A 14,420-nucleotide genomic window follows, 5' to 3' on the forward strand; every position below is an offset into this window, starting at 1 on the left:
TGCTCGATATGATTTGAAAAATAAAATTGGGGTATATTAACTTTTTACATCAACTCATATCTATTAAACATCATAACGTTTCTTTTCAACATCATAAACCGGCGAGCATGCCAATTTGCTTCTCTCTCGCAGCCATGGACCGTATACCTTGAACAGAACAGGAATTGGAATCATCACGATTGCGATACATCCAAGCATTGTGCCCGCCCATTGGACTCCGAGGTTCTCCATCATTTGCCGGGAGAAAAGAGGGAACGAGCAGCCAATAGCGGATCGTAAGATAGTGTTCGCGGCAATAGTGGATGCAGCCCTGTCAATTGGGTTAGTCACTTGGTTTCACTGGCGAGAAGACAAGGTAACATACAACGAAGGATAGCAGTCAACGATATAATTGAAACTCTGCAAGAAGATCAAGAAGATCCCGGCTCCGGTGAGGAGCCCTGAAGCTATAGGAGCCATCCAGTGAATGGATGAAGTGTATCCGGTCCAGCCGAACCTGCTGGGTGTTAGCTCGGAAAACGAAACATTGAGTTAAAGAAGGGTACTCACCAAAACATCCCCCCCGCAAAGAATACAGCTCCTATAATCGCTGGCCCAAGCCGCCATTCGGGGATAGGTTTATCACCGTTTGCGGCCAGCCTCGCCTTGTATGAACCCTGTATCAAGAGGATATAAACGCCACCAAGAAGTTCGCCGATTATGAGGCCGATAAATGCAAGTCCACCGACACCCATACTCATTCCGTAGACGCCTTCGAAGACAACAGGGTATGCGCCTAGCAGAGCATAGATGAGGCCATAGACGAAGGAGATATACAATGAGACTAAAAGCAATATGGGCTCTCTAACCAACATCACAAGGGGTCGGGCAAAGTTGTTCCGCAGAAGCTCTGTGAGATCCACTTCCACTTCATCTTGCTTTGCGTGGATGCCCCAATTGCGAGTCTGTCGGCGTAGGGTAGCTGCCTTGCGGACAAGGATGACCGGAGCATAAGTCTCCTCAAGGAAGGCAAAGACGAGAACAAATCCTAGGAACACCATGATTGCAGAGATATACATGATCCATCGCCAACCCAGAGAACTCATTGCAATGAAGCCACCCACAAACGGTGCCGAAAAGGGCCCGATGAACACCGCCATGCAGAAAATCGACATGACGACGCCCCGTTGCGTATTGTTGAACAAGTCTGCAAACACAGCGGGCACAACTGAAATGGGACTAGCCGAGAACAGACCAGCAAAGAAACGACAGATCATGATGGTTTGTATATCTTTGGCAACTGCACATGCAACGGTGAAGATTGCACATCCGAAAAGTCCGATAGATAGTGGCCAACGCCTGCCGATCAGCTCTGATCCTGGTGCCCAGATAGTTGGCCCGGCTGCGAATCCAAGGACATAGAGTGTCACTCCAAGTGAGCCAATTTCGGTGCTTGTGTTGAACTCCTTGCTGAAGCCAGAGATAGCTGCCGAGAAGACAGCGCTGGTAAACGATCCGGCGAAGGTACCATAACATAGGATGCAAACTAGCATTATTCTACTGAGATATTAGCAAGTGTATCTTGGTATTGACAGGGAGGAATGATAGTGGACATACCGCCTAGGTGTAGACCAGTTGTATGGATGTAAGGGATCATGGGCTCCATCAAACTCCACGACGTAGTCCTCAGAATCCGGGAGTAGAGGTGGATACTCTTTGTTGGCACCCATAGGAAGCCATCTGTCACGGGGGGTAGGCCCTCTCGTAGAGCCTACTGTTGTTTTCTGTTGCAGTCGATAGGTGTTGATACGGGTAAGCTCGAGAGAGTTGATTTGTTCAATTGTGTCGTCGGATTCATGGCTTCGAGAGTCGATGGGGGAGTCGATATCTAGCTCATACTTGTCTGGGTGTTGGTTGAGATGCTCCATTGTATGCTGTCATATCAAGGTTTGGGGATTAGACTGAATGTTTGTGTGGAATTATATGAATCTCTAGTCGAGGAAGGCAACGTAGTATATTGTCCCCGTTCGTGTCGGCCCATTGATCACATTTTTCCTTCCTAGTCTTCTCGGTCTTCGGCCCAATTCCTGATCCAATGTAAAATGGGCCCTGATTGCGCCAAAGTGACCTCAACTAGGGCAAAAAAACACCTTTAGAAGATCCATACTTTTCCGCTGTGGCTTAAAGTGCTTTAAATATCCACTATCCAGTCACAGTCCTCTGGCAATGTAAGTAAGTGACCAGTTAGAAATCATGTCTTGCTCGGCTAAGATCGGAGGTGTGGCTGGCAGCCGCTGTGGAGTGGTCTGCCGAGGACAACCGAGCGTAGCCGTTATCAATTTTTTCTCGGGCAACGAAAACTCTTCAATATCATCTTGTTTGTAGGCTGAAAATAATCAACAATGACACCATGTCTATATTGCAGAATCCTCTTGGGCCGGTCCCGACTCGCCACATGAAACTGGTTTGTCGTGTTTCCGTGCCGAAGCCGTCGGGGGCGGAGATCGGGACCCAGTTCCACTATATAACGGGATATACGCACTATGCATATGATAAACAATTGTCGCGATGGATTCATTGCTGGCTTGACAACCATAATTGGCGGTCTTATCACAAGATCCGTATATGATTTCCGACTACCGAATCTCATCTTTCCCATAACTATTGCATACCGATAATAGGCACGTGAACCCCACACTGCCTTTTCGGAAGTGTGAATAGCTTTAGATTTGTAGCTTGTTGCTGTCCATAAACCTGGTAGGGTAATGGGCATTTAGCCTGAGTGGAGGTTTCTGCCAGGCCGCTGGGCTGCCACCTTAGGACTGAATTGCAGCAATATGCAAATGCAAGACGACAGACAATGTATGGGTATACACAGAATTTCAAGAAAGAAGTTAACTGAACATAATATGAATCTTCCTATAAAATGCGTTATTTTATGTTTATATGCTTTTCTTGTTTAAATCGTGGCTGTCTCGCGCAGATACTTCCAGACCTCGAGACTATTGTGATAGACCATGCCGTGTCGATACGAAGGTCGATGAAGGGGAAAGGAAATCCGTTTCCTCGTATGATAGCTACACTCGGTCACCAGAATATTGCAAACCGCCAATACTATTACATGGACAAAAGACGTTCGTTTTTCACATATTACGTAAAGACTGCTATACTAGAAAATTCCTAACCTTGGCAGGTTGTCTATCTGCGTTACCCCTCACCACCACGTTCGCTTGACGGGTACTAACAGGATTTGAATAGGGTATGCATATACTGCACTGCAATGAGCACATAGCCACGCCAAGCGCCCAACACACCTACCGGGTGTTGGTGCGCCCTGGCACGGCTATATGAGATAAAGCCGAGACCGTCGACGTAGCATTATAATGGAAGCAGGTTGGTGTAGAAATATTTTTCTAGGGGTGGGTTTTGATGCCATGCAATCGGTCCCCACATGCCTGATAGGATTTCCAGTTTTACATAGGTGCGAAGGAGAAGCATGCAGGGGGCGGTAACTCTGCATTGGCCGACTTTTCTATATGAATTAGTATCCCAAGGAATGCTATGCTACATAGATATAAAGTGATAAATTACAGTACTGGGTCTCAGTCAATTTTATATGAACCTCATTTGAAACTCTTGCTTTTCACTTTTCTGCCCCCCACTTTACCCCCACTTCGAGGATTCTCTCAAGTTACAATATGTGATATCTGGACAAACTAGTGCCAAGTAAATCAGTTGACGCGATTGATTCCAGTGTCAAGGAGCTGTTAAAAGGACTCTTAGCCTTGGACTGTTACAATGGCATTCCGAATTGATCCAAACCCCATGGACAACGCCGGTGAAGGGCGGATCTTACGGGGCGGCTATATCGCGTTATCCATGAATCAGCTGCGCTGGAGAGATCCACCGGATATCACCCCTCAATCCTTCGGCGCATCGGACCGTGAGAAATTATAACGGTGGCCAAATACTTTATTCTGCCACTTTCTAAGGATTTATAAGCTTAAGAACCCCCATATTTGCAACTTTCTGTGGATTCGCAAGTGTTCAGCCACCTTTTCATTGAAATATATTCAACCTACGTTTCGAAATCTCTCCTTCTATCAGCACAGAATCGGACGTGATTTCTCTCCCCTCTGGGCTGAGAAATATTCTCTCAAATAAGCTCTGTGCACCATTATCATTTCAATCGACCAGCTTGTGCAAGATGGTCCGCATCCTGATAACAGGTTCTACGGATGGCTTTGGCCTTGAGGCTGCCCGCCAGCTGGTTCAGCGTAACCACACCGTCTACCTTCATGCGCGTAGCCAAGAGCGCGCAGATGAGGTCAAGACAAAATGCCCTGGAGCTGCAGGCGTGCTGGTTGCAGACTTGACAAGCGTGGCAGAGACACGTAAACTAGCCGAGGAAGCAAATGCGATTGGTGTCTTCGACTCCGTCATTCTTAATGCCGGATTGCTTTACGGCCCGTTCCGGAAGACACCCGATACTGGCGTGCCAGCCATGGTCTTCGTCAACGTCATTGCACCCTATATTCTCTCTTGTCTCCTTAAACAACCTAAGCGTCTTACCTTTATCGCTTCTGTCCTGCACCGAGAAGCCAATACCGACTTGAAGGATATTTTCTGGCTTGAGCGTGGGGAAAAGGACTTCCAGGATTTCCCAGCATACTGCGATTCCAAGCTTCATGTTATGCTTCTTGCTAATGCAGTGGCAAGGCGGTTTAATGGCACTTCAGTCACGTCAGTGCATCCTGGATGGGTGGCTACCAAGCTTGGAGGTCAAGGCGCTACCGACAAGCTGGAGGATGGTGTGGAGACATATGTCATGCTGGCTGAAGGTGACTATGATCAAACCCTCACTGGTGTATATTTTGAACCCAAAAGGAAGATCGGTGAACCTCTGCCAGTGACAGCGGATGAGAATTCGCAGGAGGTCGTCGTTAGAGCTTGCGAGGATATCACCGGTCTTAAGCCAGCAGCTTGGGATTAGGATGTCGGCAACCATTCATAATCGGGTAGCTTCAATTCATGAAATTATGGTGCCCTTCATAACAAGAGATGACATTGATGGAGGGGGGATATCTAAAAAGAAGATTACTCAAAGACGTGACAAGGCCGCAAATGCGGCCGACTATTCTTGTATGGTATTGAGTGAAGGCTCTAGTGGATACAAACACAATATCGAGTCGGTGCGTTGCCTGCAATCTTCCGACACAGTCATCGAGAGACGTTTATTTCTTCACTTCTCGCAAGCCAAATTCAGTATAATACAATGTCTAGTCGCTCAGCACTAGATAACCCAAACTCCAAATCCAGGAATAAACAAAAGCCAACAAATATATGCTCACGCATGATAGCGTAATCAACCACCAAGTATCATGAAAGCCATGAGTCCAATCCAGCCACCCACGAAAATTGCGGTCACGATGCCAGCGCCTGCCTTGTCAGCGGTTGTTATCGTCGTCGTTTGAGTAGATGCAGTAGTATCGCTTTCGCCTGCTGTTGGGTTGCTGGTACTGTTTCCGCCAGTTGTTGAAGTCACCGGAGCAGTGTTATTAAAATTGATCAAATTTGATGTCAACACCTTTGTCACGCTGATCTGTTCTTCCATTCCCATCCACCCGTCCCATGTAGATTTGTACCACCGGACACCACAAGTGCCATTGCTGTGGCCAGTGCATGACGCAGCAGCTGCCTGGGCTGATGTTTGGAGCTTCGCGATAATGCTGTCAAATGTTGATGGAACAAGCACAGCAGTCAAGGACAACCAGGTGGAAGTCAATCCTTTGAAGAGGATCTCGTTGTTATTGCAGGTTTCTGAAGGCTCGCAGTAATAGTCCTCAATAATTCCACCGGTGAGGAAAAAGTTGTTGAGCGTCGTGTTCAATAGGCCATTTACTGCCGTCAGCCATTGAGACTGGGTAGTCCCGTTTGTCTATAAAGAGGAAGGGTTAGCTTTCACACAACAAAGAAAATGTGAAACTCGAAATGGGTGCTACTCACGTAGTTGTACATATACGCTGCCCCCATAAGGTAAGTTCCATAGTTGTACGTCCATTGGGCATTTCCCTGGGTCGCACAATCATTCTCAACATTGGTGGAATCAGCAACATTCCATGTTGAGTTGCTAAGCAAAGGTGATGAGACAGACCAATCCCAAATCTTGTTAGCCCACTTGAGATAGATTTCATCGCCGGTGTACCGGGCTAGACGCGCAGATAACTGAAATAACCCTCCATTAGAAATAGAATTCTTCATTCCGTAGCCAGACTGGTAGGGCCAGATTTGCCACCGTAGACCACCGCCACAAGAGGTTGTATCCCATCTTTTGATCTGAGTATTGAAGACACCTTGGGCTAGAGAGAGCCAAGAGAATCCAGTCGAGCGATCTGGGAATGAGTACTCAACAGCCGTCATAGCTGCTAAGCCCCAGAACATCTGGTCATCGTTTCCCTGGGAGATAACCAGTATTAGATATGGACTTTATCACTGATTGTTCAGATTATCACGGTGCTCACCAGGTAAGAACTGTAGTTGCTTGGCATATAGTCCCCGTCTGTGCCTGATTGCCATTGCAATCCAACACTTAGTTCCTCGTTGTATGTTGTATCGCCAGTAAAGTGCCAGTATTCTAAGAGGGCCATGAAGAGTGGAGCTCCTTCCCACCATTTGTCTGGAAAGGCTCCAGGGATTTGACCGGTCTCGTTGCCGTAATAGTATTTCATCATAGCGTAAGTTGTCGTACTCGCAGCATCTTTGATCGACTCTGTTATAAACTCAAACGTTAGCTTCTCGTTCCCCTTGGTGATTGACATGAAGGGAGAATCTAGACTCCGCCACGTACGTTCATCGGTAATATCCAAATCGATTGCGCGTGCTACGCTCGAAAGGAGCAGTGCAGCGACAGCGCCTCTAAAGGGCGACCACCCCCCGAGAAAGTGCATCTTATCAAGGTGATGTATGGGAAACCATATAAATTTCACCAATGAAAAATATCAGAGAATAGGCGTAGACTGATATGCTCGAGAGAAGCCACTGAGGCATTAAAGAATGAAAGAAAATAATTTCCCCCAGAAATGGATACCAGGAAATCCATTTTCATAATATCGTTTTTAAATATAGAAGGGCATGCGTAATCCTCGGCGCTAGCGTCGTCAACTCATTTCATTGTGGAGTGTAAGCCCAGTTGTGGGGCGAAATGCCAAGCTTTTACAAGCTTTCTTCATTTTGATCGAAGGATCGTAGATACTATGTAGAGTATAGAGTAGATCTTGACCGTCCCAACCCTTCCTCCGATGTTCAATCTAATTGGCTTCATTTTTGGTCTGATCGCTCTTTTTTTTTAGCGGGATTGACAAATCATGAGAAGAATTTTCAGATTTCTTCTCGTGCTTGTGGGCAAGTTCCCTTCTCCATCGGTACCCCCGGTAGTAAACAATCCATAGAGCAGGACTTGCCAATACCCAAAGGCCAGTGATGAACGTAGCCGTCCATCCAATGCCGATGGATTTGATTAAAGGGGACGCAATAGCCGTGGCTCCAGCGCCCATAAGGCAGCGAAATAAATTGTTCGCTGCCGCAGCAGTGGCGGCGCTTTGGTAATTGATATCCACAACCAAAGTAGTCAAGGTGTTGAACGCACTTGTAGTTGTAAGACCAGTGAAGAACAACATCACAAGGGGGCCAGCCAGGGAAGTTCGATACTGCATCACCCAACCGTAAGCTAAGATGCAAAGACTTGCCATATAGATCAGTGGAAGAGTAATCGCCAGGCGTGCTCGTTCGATATCGAATTGTTCGATTTCCTGCTGTCGGTTCTTCTGGATGATCATTCCCTGCAAATGTGCCTCGCGGCGGAAGTTCCAGTCCAAGAGTCGGCCAACTACCCAGCGCGAGCTTATGCTTCCAAGGCCCATGGGAAGATAGCACAATCCAATTTCGATAGAGTTGAATCCAAATCGACTCGCCAACTCGGTCGACAAAGTGCTAATAACGGCCATGTACCCTGCGTACAGAAATGATCCGTATAATAGGACCAACCCCATTTCTTTTTGTGAGGCTATCAAGAGAGCTGAAATTGGGTTTGGGCGCTTTTTCAGTTTCTGAATGGTGGAGTGATCGGCGGTCCCTTGTTCGTCGTCGAATCGTGATGTACGTACGAATACTGTCCACAGTGGGCGATTCCACGAGGCAGGCGGCACCGACCCATTTCCCACGACAGCTCGACATGTCTCAGGAAAAACAATAAGAATCACCACAAAGCAAACACCCGATAGAATGACCAAAAACCAAAATATCGATCGCCACCCCAGGAAATGGTCCAGCAGCCCACCGATAACGGGGCCAAGTGTCGGTCCTAGTGCCATCCCAATTCCAGCGTATCCAATGTACTTTCCTCGCTCGGCGCGAGTCGAGAGATCGGCTATGACAGCGGTCCCCAATGCAATCGTGCCACTGCTACCCGAGGACTGCATACAGCGCAGAATCATTAGTGCCGTGAAGTTGTTTTGCAAAGCGAGGCCAATATTCGCTCCGAGATAAATGACAAATGCAATGATATATGCAGGACGGCGTCCATAGATATCTGAAAAGCTACCAATGAAAGAAGGTGCGAGTCCTTGGAATATCTACAAATGATCAGTTTCATATTCTCTCTGGATAGCTCGGTGGACATTACCAGGTATGTTGTGATAGTCAAGTTGATCAGTGACACAGAAACATTCATGTCGCTTGCCAGGGATGGGAGGGCCGGCAGGTAAATACTGCTAGACAGAGGTGAAAATAGGGCCGCAAAAGATCCCGCCATAATAACAAAAGTCTTTTCACCATTTGGCATCACACTGTGAAGGGGGACCTGTTCATCATCGATCGTTTGTTTTTCCTGATCAAGTTCTGGTTTTTCGGATTGACTCGGATCAGAATGTTGGGCTTTCTCTGCTTTGATTGCATGCTGTACCTCACACAGGGGCGATAGACGCGGCTCGGTCGTACAAGAATCGGATGGGTGCACAGGCTGCATGGCCGAAAAGTCCAGATGGGAACGTCATTTTTCAGGGTCCACCCAGAATATATGTATTTTCTTCATTGCGATTGCGCTTTATTTGAAGCTCAATTTTCCTCCTTCTCATCTTTTGTCTAGCGTTAGCGGACCGTTACCGGGATTGTCGGAGAACGAGGACAAGTGGGTAACTGGGCGCCTGGAGCTAAGTGGAGCTTTTGTCGGACTTGCGTGATCACGTGGTAGATTTGCTGATACAACGGTGCCTCAGACACCAATTTATATAGCACAATACTAATAATTTCATCTTAGGGAGCTTTCAAGGTTAAGCTAGATGGTTCGCTAATCCTAATCTCAATGCTTGTGGTAAAGAGAGATCTGTCCGGGATGGGATTTGCGAAATAAGAAAACCATCCTAGGTGCATCTCTAGACAAAGCCATCTATGCGATTCTCGAAATTAGCAATGATTTTGGGAGCTATCCGTAAAATATGTTTATACATCCATAAATCCTAACTTGAAATAATAGATATTTCATTCCTTTTTTGGTAAGAGATATTTATATAGTTAATATTAAAGTATATGGACGGCGGTGAGTAATATATGTACCATTGAAGGGATGCTAGGCAAGGTTCGAGGTTTCTTTGGTCTCCGAGCCTTGACATCAAAAGACAACATCGAAGGCATTGAAACTCTGTGTATAGATTTTTAGACTGGAGTTACGCAATGATTGCCATTCAAAGGATTATAATATTGATTGCAGGCCTCCTTGGTGGTCTAATTCTGGCGTCCCCTTCCCATTCAATATCGCGTTCGCCGATAATCGACTTGGAATATTCTCAGTATCGAGGGATCGCACTGTCCAACGGTGTTGACCAATATCTCGGAATGAGATACGCAAAGGCACCCTTAGGTGGCTTGCGATTCCGAGGCCCGGAAGATCCAGAAGATACTGTAGGGGTTTCGGATGCATCATCGGTAAGACTGCTATCCACCCTGGCTGCAACGCACTGAACTGACTTGGATAGTTCGGACCCCTTTGCGTGGGGGTTGGAGGGTCAATCAATGATTCTTTCGCAGAGGACTGTCTATTTATCAATGTCTGGCGGCCAACGAATGCCAGTGCGCATTCCAACCTCCCTGTCTGGCTGTTCATTCAAGGGGGTGGATATGCCAACAATTCGAATGGCAACTATAACGGCAGCGAAGTCGTTCAGCAATCCGGTCACAACATTATCTTTGTCAACTTCAATTACCGTGTCGCTGTCCTTGGATTCCTTGCTAGTGAGCACGTGCGAAAAAATGGAGATCTCAATGCTGGACTACTCGATCAGCGGAAGGCACTCCATTGGGTTCAGAAACACATTCGCAACTTCGGAGGAAACCCAAACCATGTAGTCATTCACGGTGACTCTGCCGGTGCAGGCTCAGTTGCTTATCATCTCACCGCGTATGGTCAGCGCAATACAACCCTTTTCATCGGCGCAGTGGCAGAGTCGCCATTCTGGCCTACTCAAAGAACAGTTGCACAAATGGAGCTCCAGTACGACCGATTCGTGAAGGATGTTAGCTGTCACAAGGCAAAGGACTCCTTAGCATGCTTGCGTTCTGTGGATATCAAAACGATCCAAAAGTACAACGTCGACAAGGCGTTCCCAGGGGGCAGTCCCACTCCAATCCCTCGGTGGTACTTCCTTCCTGTTGTGGACGGAGACTTGATCCGGGACCACTTTTACAATTTGTTCAGTGAAGGAAAGTTTATTCATGTGCCCTTATTAGTCGGAGATGAGACAAATGAGGGCACCGATTTTGCATACAATGCAAGCAGCAAGTCCGAAGTGGCCCAGTTCATGAAGAACAATTATCCTGGACTCTCCCATAACCAACTCGATACTATCAACAATGCATACGAGCATGTGGAGCCCCTTCCTAAGCACGCGGCTTATTTTGCATCGGCTGCGGGCGCTTATGGAGATTCGACCTTCACTTGCCCAGGGAACTTCATGACTGCAGCGATGGCTACATCATTCTCGTCCCACCGCGTCTGGAATTATCGGTACAATGTCCGCGACCCCACAAAAATTGCAAATGGGATGGGTGTTTCTCATGTATTCGATTTGCCTGCGATTTTTGGGATAGAGGGAACCAATGAGCCAACCTATTCATATGCCAGCTCTAACGCAAAGATCATCCCCATCACCATGAACTACTACTTGAGCTTTATCAAAGTCTTAGACCCCAACATTTACCGGTACAAAGACGCCCCTGAATGGCAACCATGGGGCCCAGGGGCCGGGCAACGACTCAGACTCCAGACAAATTCAACAGAGATGGAAGCTATTCCTAGCTTGGAGGCTGAGCGTTGCTCAATGTGGAAGAGTTTCGCAGCAGACATGCAGCAATGAATGATACGGTGCCTAGAGGATTCGTGCCACTTCTCGCGCCAGCCTTGGGAGTCGCCTATCATATGAAAATCAGCAATGATACAATGTAATACAAAGGCATTGCAGGCACATATGTTACTATTCCTATTCATTCGATTTCCATCGACATTTCCAATTACCGACTTTCTTGTGAGTCGTGAGAACAAACTCTTTTTCTCCTTTGTGGTCTAGCTGGATGCGCAGGTACAGTCCTAGAAGCTTCCGGGATCCGTGGAACCTCTTTCCTGCATTTTCTTTGCTTTTCATTGTACACCTTTTCATTTGCCTTCCTTGAGGGTCTTTGTCCACCAAGAAATGGTCAACTCAATGTAGGTTCCCAGTACCAAGTCAAGGAACTCGTGTGATCTTGGCCCATTGATCCAGCACTAGAGATAAAGAATCAATATTACAGCATATGAAACAAGAGTAGTAGGAAACGATAAAATGGAGGATCAACACCCATATTTCTCCATGATAGCTCTGAATGATGGGTCCTGTAAGAGCTGCGCTGTAGTCAGACGCTGCTCTGGACAGTATCGAAATACTTTGTACATCATAGAAGCCACGTGCTGTCGCTCGATTGGATCGGCATCGGGGCGAAAGTATGCAATTATTGAGGCGAGATCATGATTCGGGTTAGGCGTTCGAGATTGGTCATACCAGGAATCAAACCCTCCAGAGTGGATGTAAGGCCCCTCCATTTTTCAGGTAGTGGACCTAAACTCCTAACGAAACCACTTATTACTCCCCCCTCAAGCCAGGTAGGGAAAGGCTCAAAGCCAGGGTAGATCACAGCAAATACAACCATATAACTCCACATATCGCAGGCCAGGCTTGGATCCTTTCCATGAAGACGTTCAGGGGAGCAATATTGCGAAGGGGGATAGCCTCGTTGAGTCACACTATCGCTAAGCTTTTTCGCTAGACCAAAGTCACCTAGAAAGAATTCGTTCGTGCGTCAATTGTTAGGGACCTCAACTGGCTGAACAAGCTCCCCCTTCTTGCAAATGTCGACATATGGTATGGATTGCTTTAGTGGTCGGCCGAGTGCCTCGTATTTCGCATTTCTTTTAAGATTATGGAGGGGAGCCATCCCCCACATACATTTTCGCTCATTCAAGTCTATAAATCATTTGTTAGAATATAGTACAAAAATAAAATGACTCCAGTACAACAAACATAGAGGAATGGGATAAGCTCACTTGCCACGGTGTACAATTCCTGCTTTATGTAGATTTTTTAAGCCTTCCAGCAATTGCCTAGCAGCAGACATGCGACTAGCCATGGGCACTTTTTCCAACTCAACAGGGTTAATGCATGGACCTATCAAAGGGAACACTAGGACGCTGGGTTGGTTTCCAGGGAGAAGAAAAGTCCCTAGATACGTCACCAGGCGAGAGGTATCCTGCACGTTCTTCAGAATTTCTTCCTGCATACGGTATTCATTTGCTCCCCAGTCCCCTAAAGACATGACTTCAAGGGCCACGTCCCTCCTACGCTGAAGGTCATGAGCCATCCAGACGGTAGAGCCACCGCCAAAGCCGAGTTTATGCTCGATCAGATATCTCCCATTGAGCACTTCTCCGAGATAAATGGGATAAAAAACGTTCGGCGTTTCCTTTATATCATATTTATGCCAGGGTTCGGCAACGCATTCGAGGTCAACCTGCTCGTCTTCATTGCTCACAAAGTCGCCGAAATCTGAGGCATCATCAGGCAGCGTCAATATTTCAGCCATCCCAGGGGGATATTATTCAATGACAGAGGAGGGATTAGCAAATATACCTAGGGAGTAGGGTGCGGAATATGATGGTGAGGTCGATGCTAGATGGAACCCTTTACTAGTTGATTTCTTTTGGTTTCGGCCCGACCTATTGCCGGCCCCGCATTTCCTGGGTCCCCCAATCAGATTAAGCCGATTGCCGTGGGCCTCCACCTGGGCAGCACCTGCCCAGGTGGAAGGCTCCTTCCAATCCACACCCATCCATGGGTGTATCGCTGCTCAGTGGTGAACCTAAAGAAAATCAGCCCAATCTCTCCTCCCTATCACCCCACTCGCATGATGAGAATTATACGGCCTACCAGCGCCTCACGACTTGGTCATATGGGAACCCCCTCTCATCATACATTTTGGCCCAATGGTTCAAATGAACCAAACCCTCCGTCTCCGAACCACGAGTCCACAAAGACAAATTCAGCATGACCTAGGCGTTCGTGGAAAACAATATGCAGACTCATCTTCACGTCCATAGCGCACACTGGGTGGAGTAGCGCTTTGCTCTTTCCTGGTCACTATTACCACATGCAAGCTTCGCGATGAGAAGGACCAGTATCTTCACCGAGCGCGAGTCGGCCAGGCGACCACGCGACCAAAATTTTCCTCATGACGAAGGTGATAGGTCATCCCTGGATTGCAGTCCCTTTGCCGTTCTGATTGTGCACGGCGCGTGGAAGTGGAGCTACAACATGATCAAGCGATCGGTATTCACCGGTTGGTTTTGCTCCATTATCATATCCTCCCTGACCTCGAAGTCTTAGCCGCATCGGGCAAACCTCGGGCTCTGTCTCCCCAGGTCGCGACCATAGCTGCTGCTTTTTCTCATCGGCCCACTCGTTCCGATATAATCCTTCCTAGGACTTGCCGGGAGTGCTAAGTCGGGCAGGGATCCCCAATAAGCATGTCGACTAAGATTCGAGATGATCAGAAGCTTTAAATAAGGAGCTCGTTATCGAGAATGTGCACTGAGAAAACCACCACCTCGAAATGAACGTCATCGCTGACTTCCCTCGGGTGGATGGTTAAGTATTCTACCTGTGCTGTGTAAGATCTCTGCATGTATTTAACGTGCAATCCTGCTCTTTCTTTGCATTCCGGCTGATTCCGCGAACATGGTCATTTGACTAACGTTCCAAGGTTGTCTAAGTGAGGGGTAATAAAAGCCACATACCTGGAGGTTTCGGAAATCTGGGGAAGCTCTTTTCTCCACCCTCTCCACCTTCTCCGCCTTTCGTCATCCT

At 47.4% G+C, this 14,420-nt stretch overlaps 9 protein-coding genes across 9 annotated transcripts; 4 read left to right on the forward strand and 5 right to left on the reverse strand.

The window, feature by feature from the left end:
- Window positions 1-63: 63 nt before the first annotated feature.
- Window positions 64-1,907, reverse strand: N7455_001835 (MFS transporter; the record flags this gene model as incomplete). Its single annotated transcript, XM_040951792.2, has 4 exons — window positions 64-310; window positions 365-496; window positions 550-1,536; window positions 1,597-1,907. The coding sequence occupies 4 exons, from the start codon at window positions 1,905-1,907 to the stop codon at window positions 64-66; spliced, it is 1,677 nt and encodes a 558-aa protein (XP_040818087.2).
- Window positions 1,908-3,777: 1,870 nt separating this feature from the next.
- On the forward strand, window positions 3,778-3,936 carry N7455_001836 (uncharacterized protein; the record flags this gene model as incomplete). Its single annotated transcript, XM_065604171.1, has 1 exon — window positions 3,778-3,936. One exon carries the CDS (start codon window positions 3,778-3,780, stop codon window positions 3,934-3,936), a length of 159 nt encoding a protein of 52 aa, XP_065462662.1.
- Window positions 3,937-4,186: 250 nt separating this feature from the next.
- On the forward strand, window positions 4,187-4,972 carry N7455_001837 (uncharacterized protein; the record flags this gene model as incomplete). The annotated part of the gene is made up of 1 exon (XM_040951823.2): window positions 4,187-4,972. The coding sequence occupies one exon, from the start codon at window positions 4,187-4,189 to the stop codon at window positions 4,970-4,972; it is 786 nt and encodes a 261-aa protein (XP_040818292.2).
- A 372-nt stretch (window positions 4,973-5,344) lies between these two features.
- N7455_001838 (glycoside hydrolase family 76 protein) lies at window positions 5,345-6,926 on the reverse strand (the record flags this gene model as incomplete). The annotated part of the gene is made up of 4 exons (XM_040951135.2): window positions 5,345-5,917; window positions 5,986-6,435; window positions 6,501-6,748; window positions 6,827-6,926. The coding sequence occupies 4 exons, from the start codon at window positions 6,924-6,926 to the stop codon at window positions 5,345-5,347; spliced, it is 1,371 nt and encodes a 456-aa protein (XP_040818116.2).
- A 360-nt stretch (window positions 6,927-7,286) lies between these two features.
- N7455_001839 (uncharacterized protein) lies at window positions 7,287-9,001 on the reverse strand (the record flags this gene model as incomplete). Its single annotated transcript, XM_065604172.1, has 2 exons — window positions 7,287-8,609; window positions 8,660-9,001. 2 exons carry the CDS (start codon window positions 8,999-9,001, stop codon window positions 7,287-7,289), a joined length of 1,665 nt encoding a protein of 554 aa, XP_065462663.1.
- A 704-nt stretch (window positions 9,002-9,705) lies between these two features.
- Window positions 9,706-11,384, forward strand: N7455_001840 (putative carboxylesterase; the record flags this gene model as incomplete). The annotated part of the gene is made up of 2 exons (XM_065604173.1): window positions 9,706-9,957; window positions 10,008-11,384. The coding sequence occupies 2 exons, from the start codon at window positions 9,706-9,708 to the stop codon at window positions 11,382-11,384; spliced, it is 1,629 nt and encodes a 542-aa protein (XP_065462664.1).
- A 470-nt stretch (window positions 11,385-11,854) lies between these two features.
- N7455_001841 (protein kinase domain protein) lies at window positions 11,855-12,103 on the reverse strand (the record flags this gene model as incomplete). The annotated part of the gene is made up of 1 exon (XM_065604174.1): window positions 11,855-12,103. One exon carries the CDS (start codon window positions 12,101-12,103, stop codon window positions 11,855-11,857), a length of 249 nt encoding a protein of 82 aa, XP_065462665.1.
- Window positions 12,104-12,600: 497 nt separating this feature from the next.
- Window positions 12,601-13,140, reverse strand: N7455_001842 (uncharacterized protein; the record flags this gene model as incomplete). Its single annotated transcript, XM_040951660.2, has 1 exon — window positions 12,601-13,140. One exon carries the CDS (start codon window positions 13,138-13,140, stop codon window positions 12,601-12,603), a length of 540 nt encoding a protein of 179 aa, XP_040817976.2.
- A 578-nt stretch (window positions 13,141-13,718) lies between these two features.
- N7455_001843 (uncharacterized protein) lies at window positions 13,719-13,940 on the forward strand (the record flags this gene model as incomplete). Its single annotated transcript, XM_065604175.1, has 1 exon — window positions 13,719-13,940. The coding sequence occupies one exon, from the start codon at window positions 13,719-13,721 to the stop codon at window positions 13,938-13,940; it is 222 nt and encodes a 73-aa protein (XP_065462666.1).
- Window positions 13,941-14,420: the final 480 nt, after the last annotated feature.

This window comes from Penicillium solitum, assembly GCF_028829755.1.
Source record: "Penicillium solitum strain IBT 25940 chromosome Unknown utg000001l_segment0_segment0, whole genome shotgun sequence".
Lineage (NCBI taxonomy): Eukaryota > Fungi > Ascomycota > Eurotiomycetes > Eurotiales > Aspergillaceae > Penicillium > Penicillium solitum.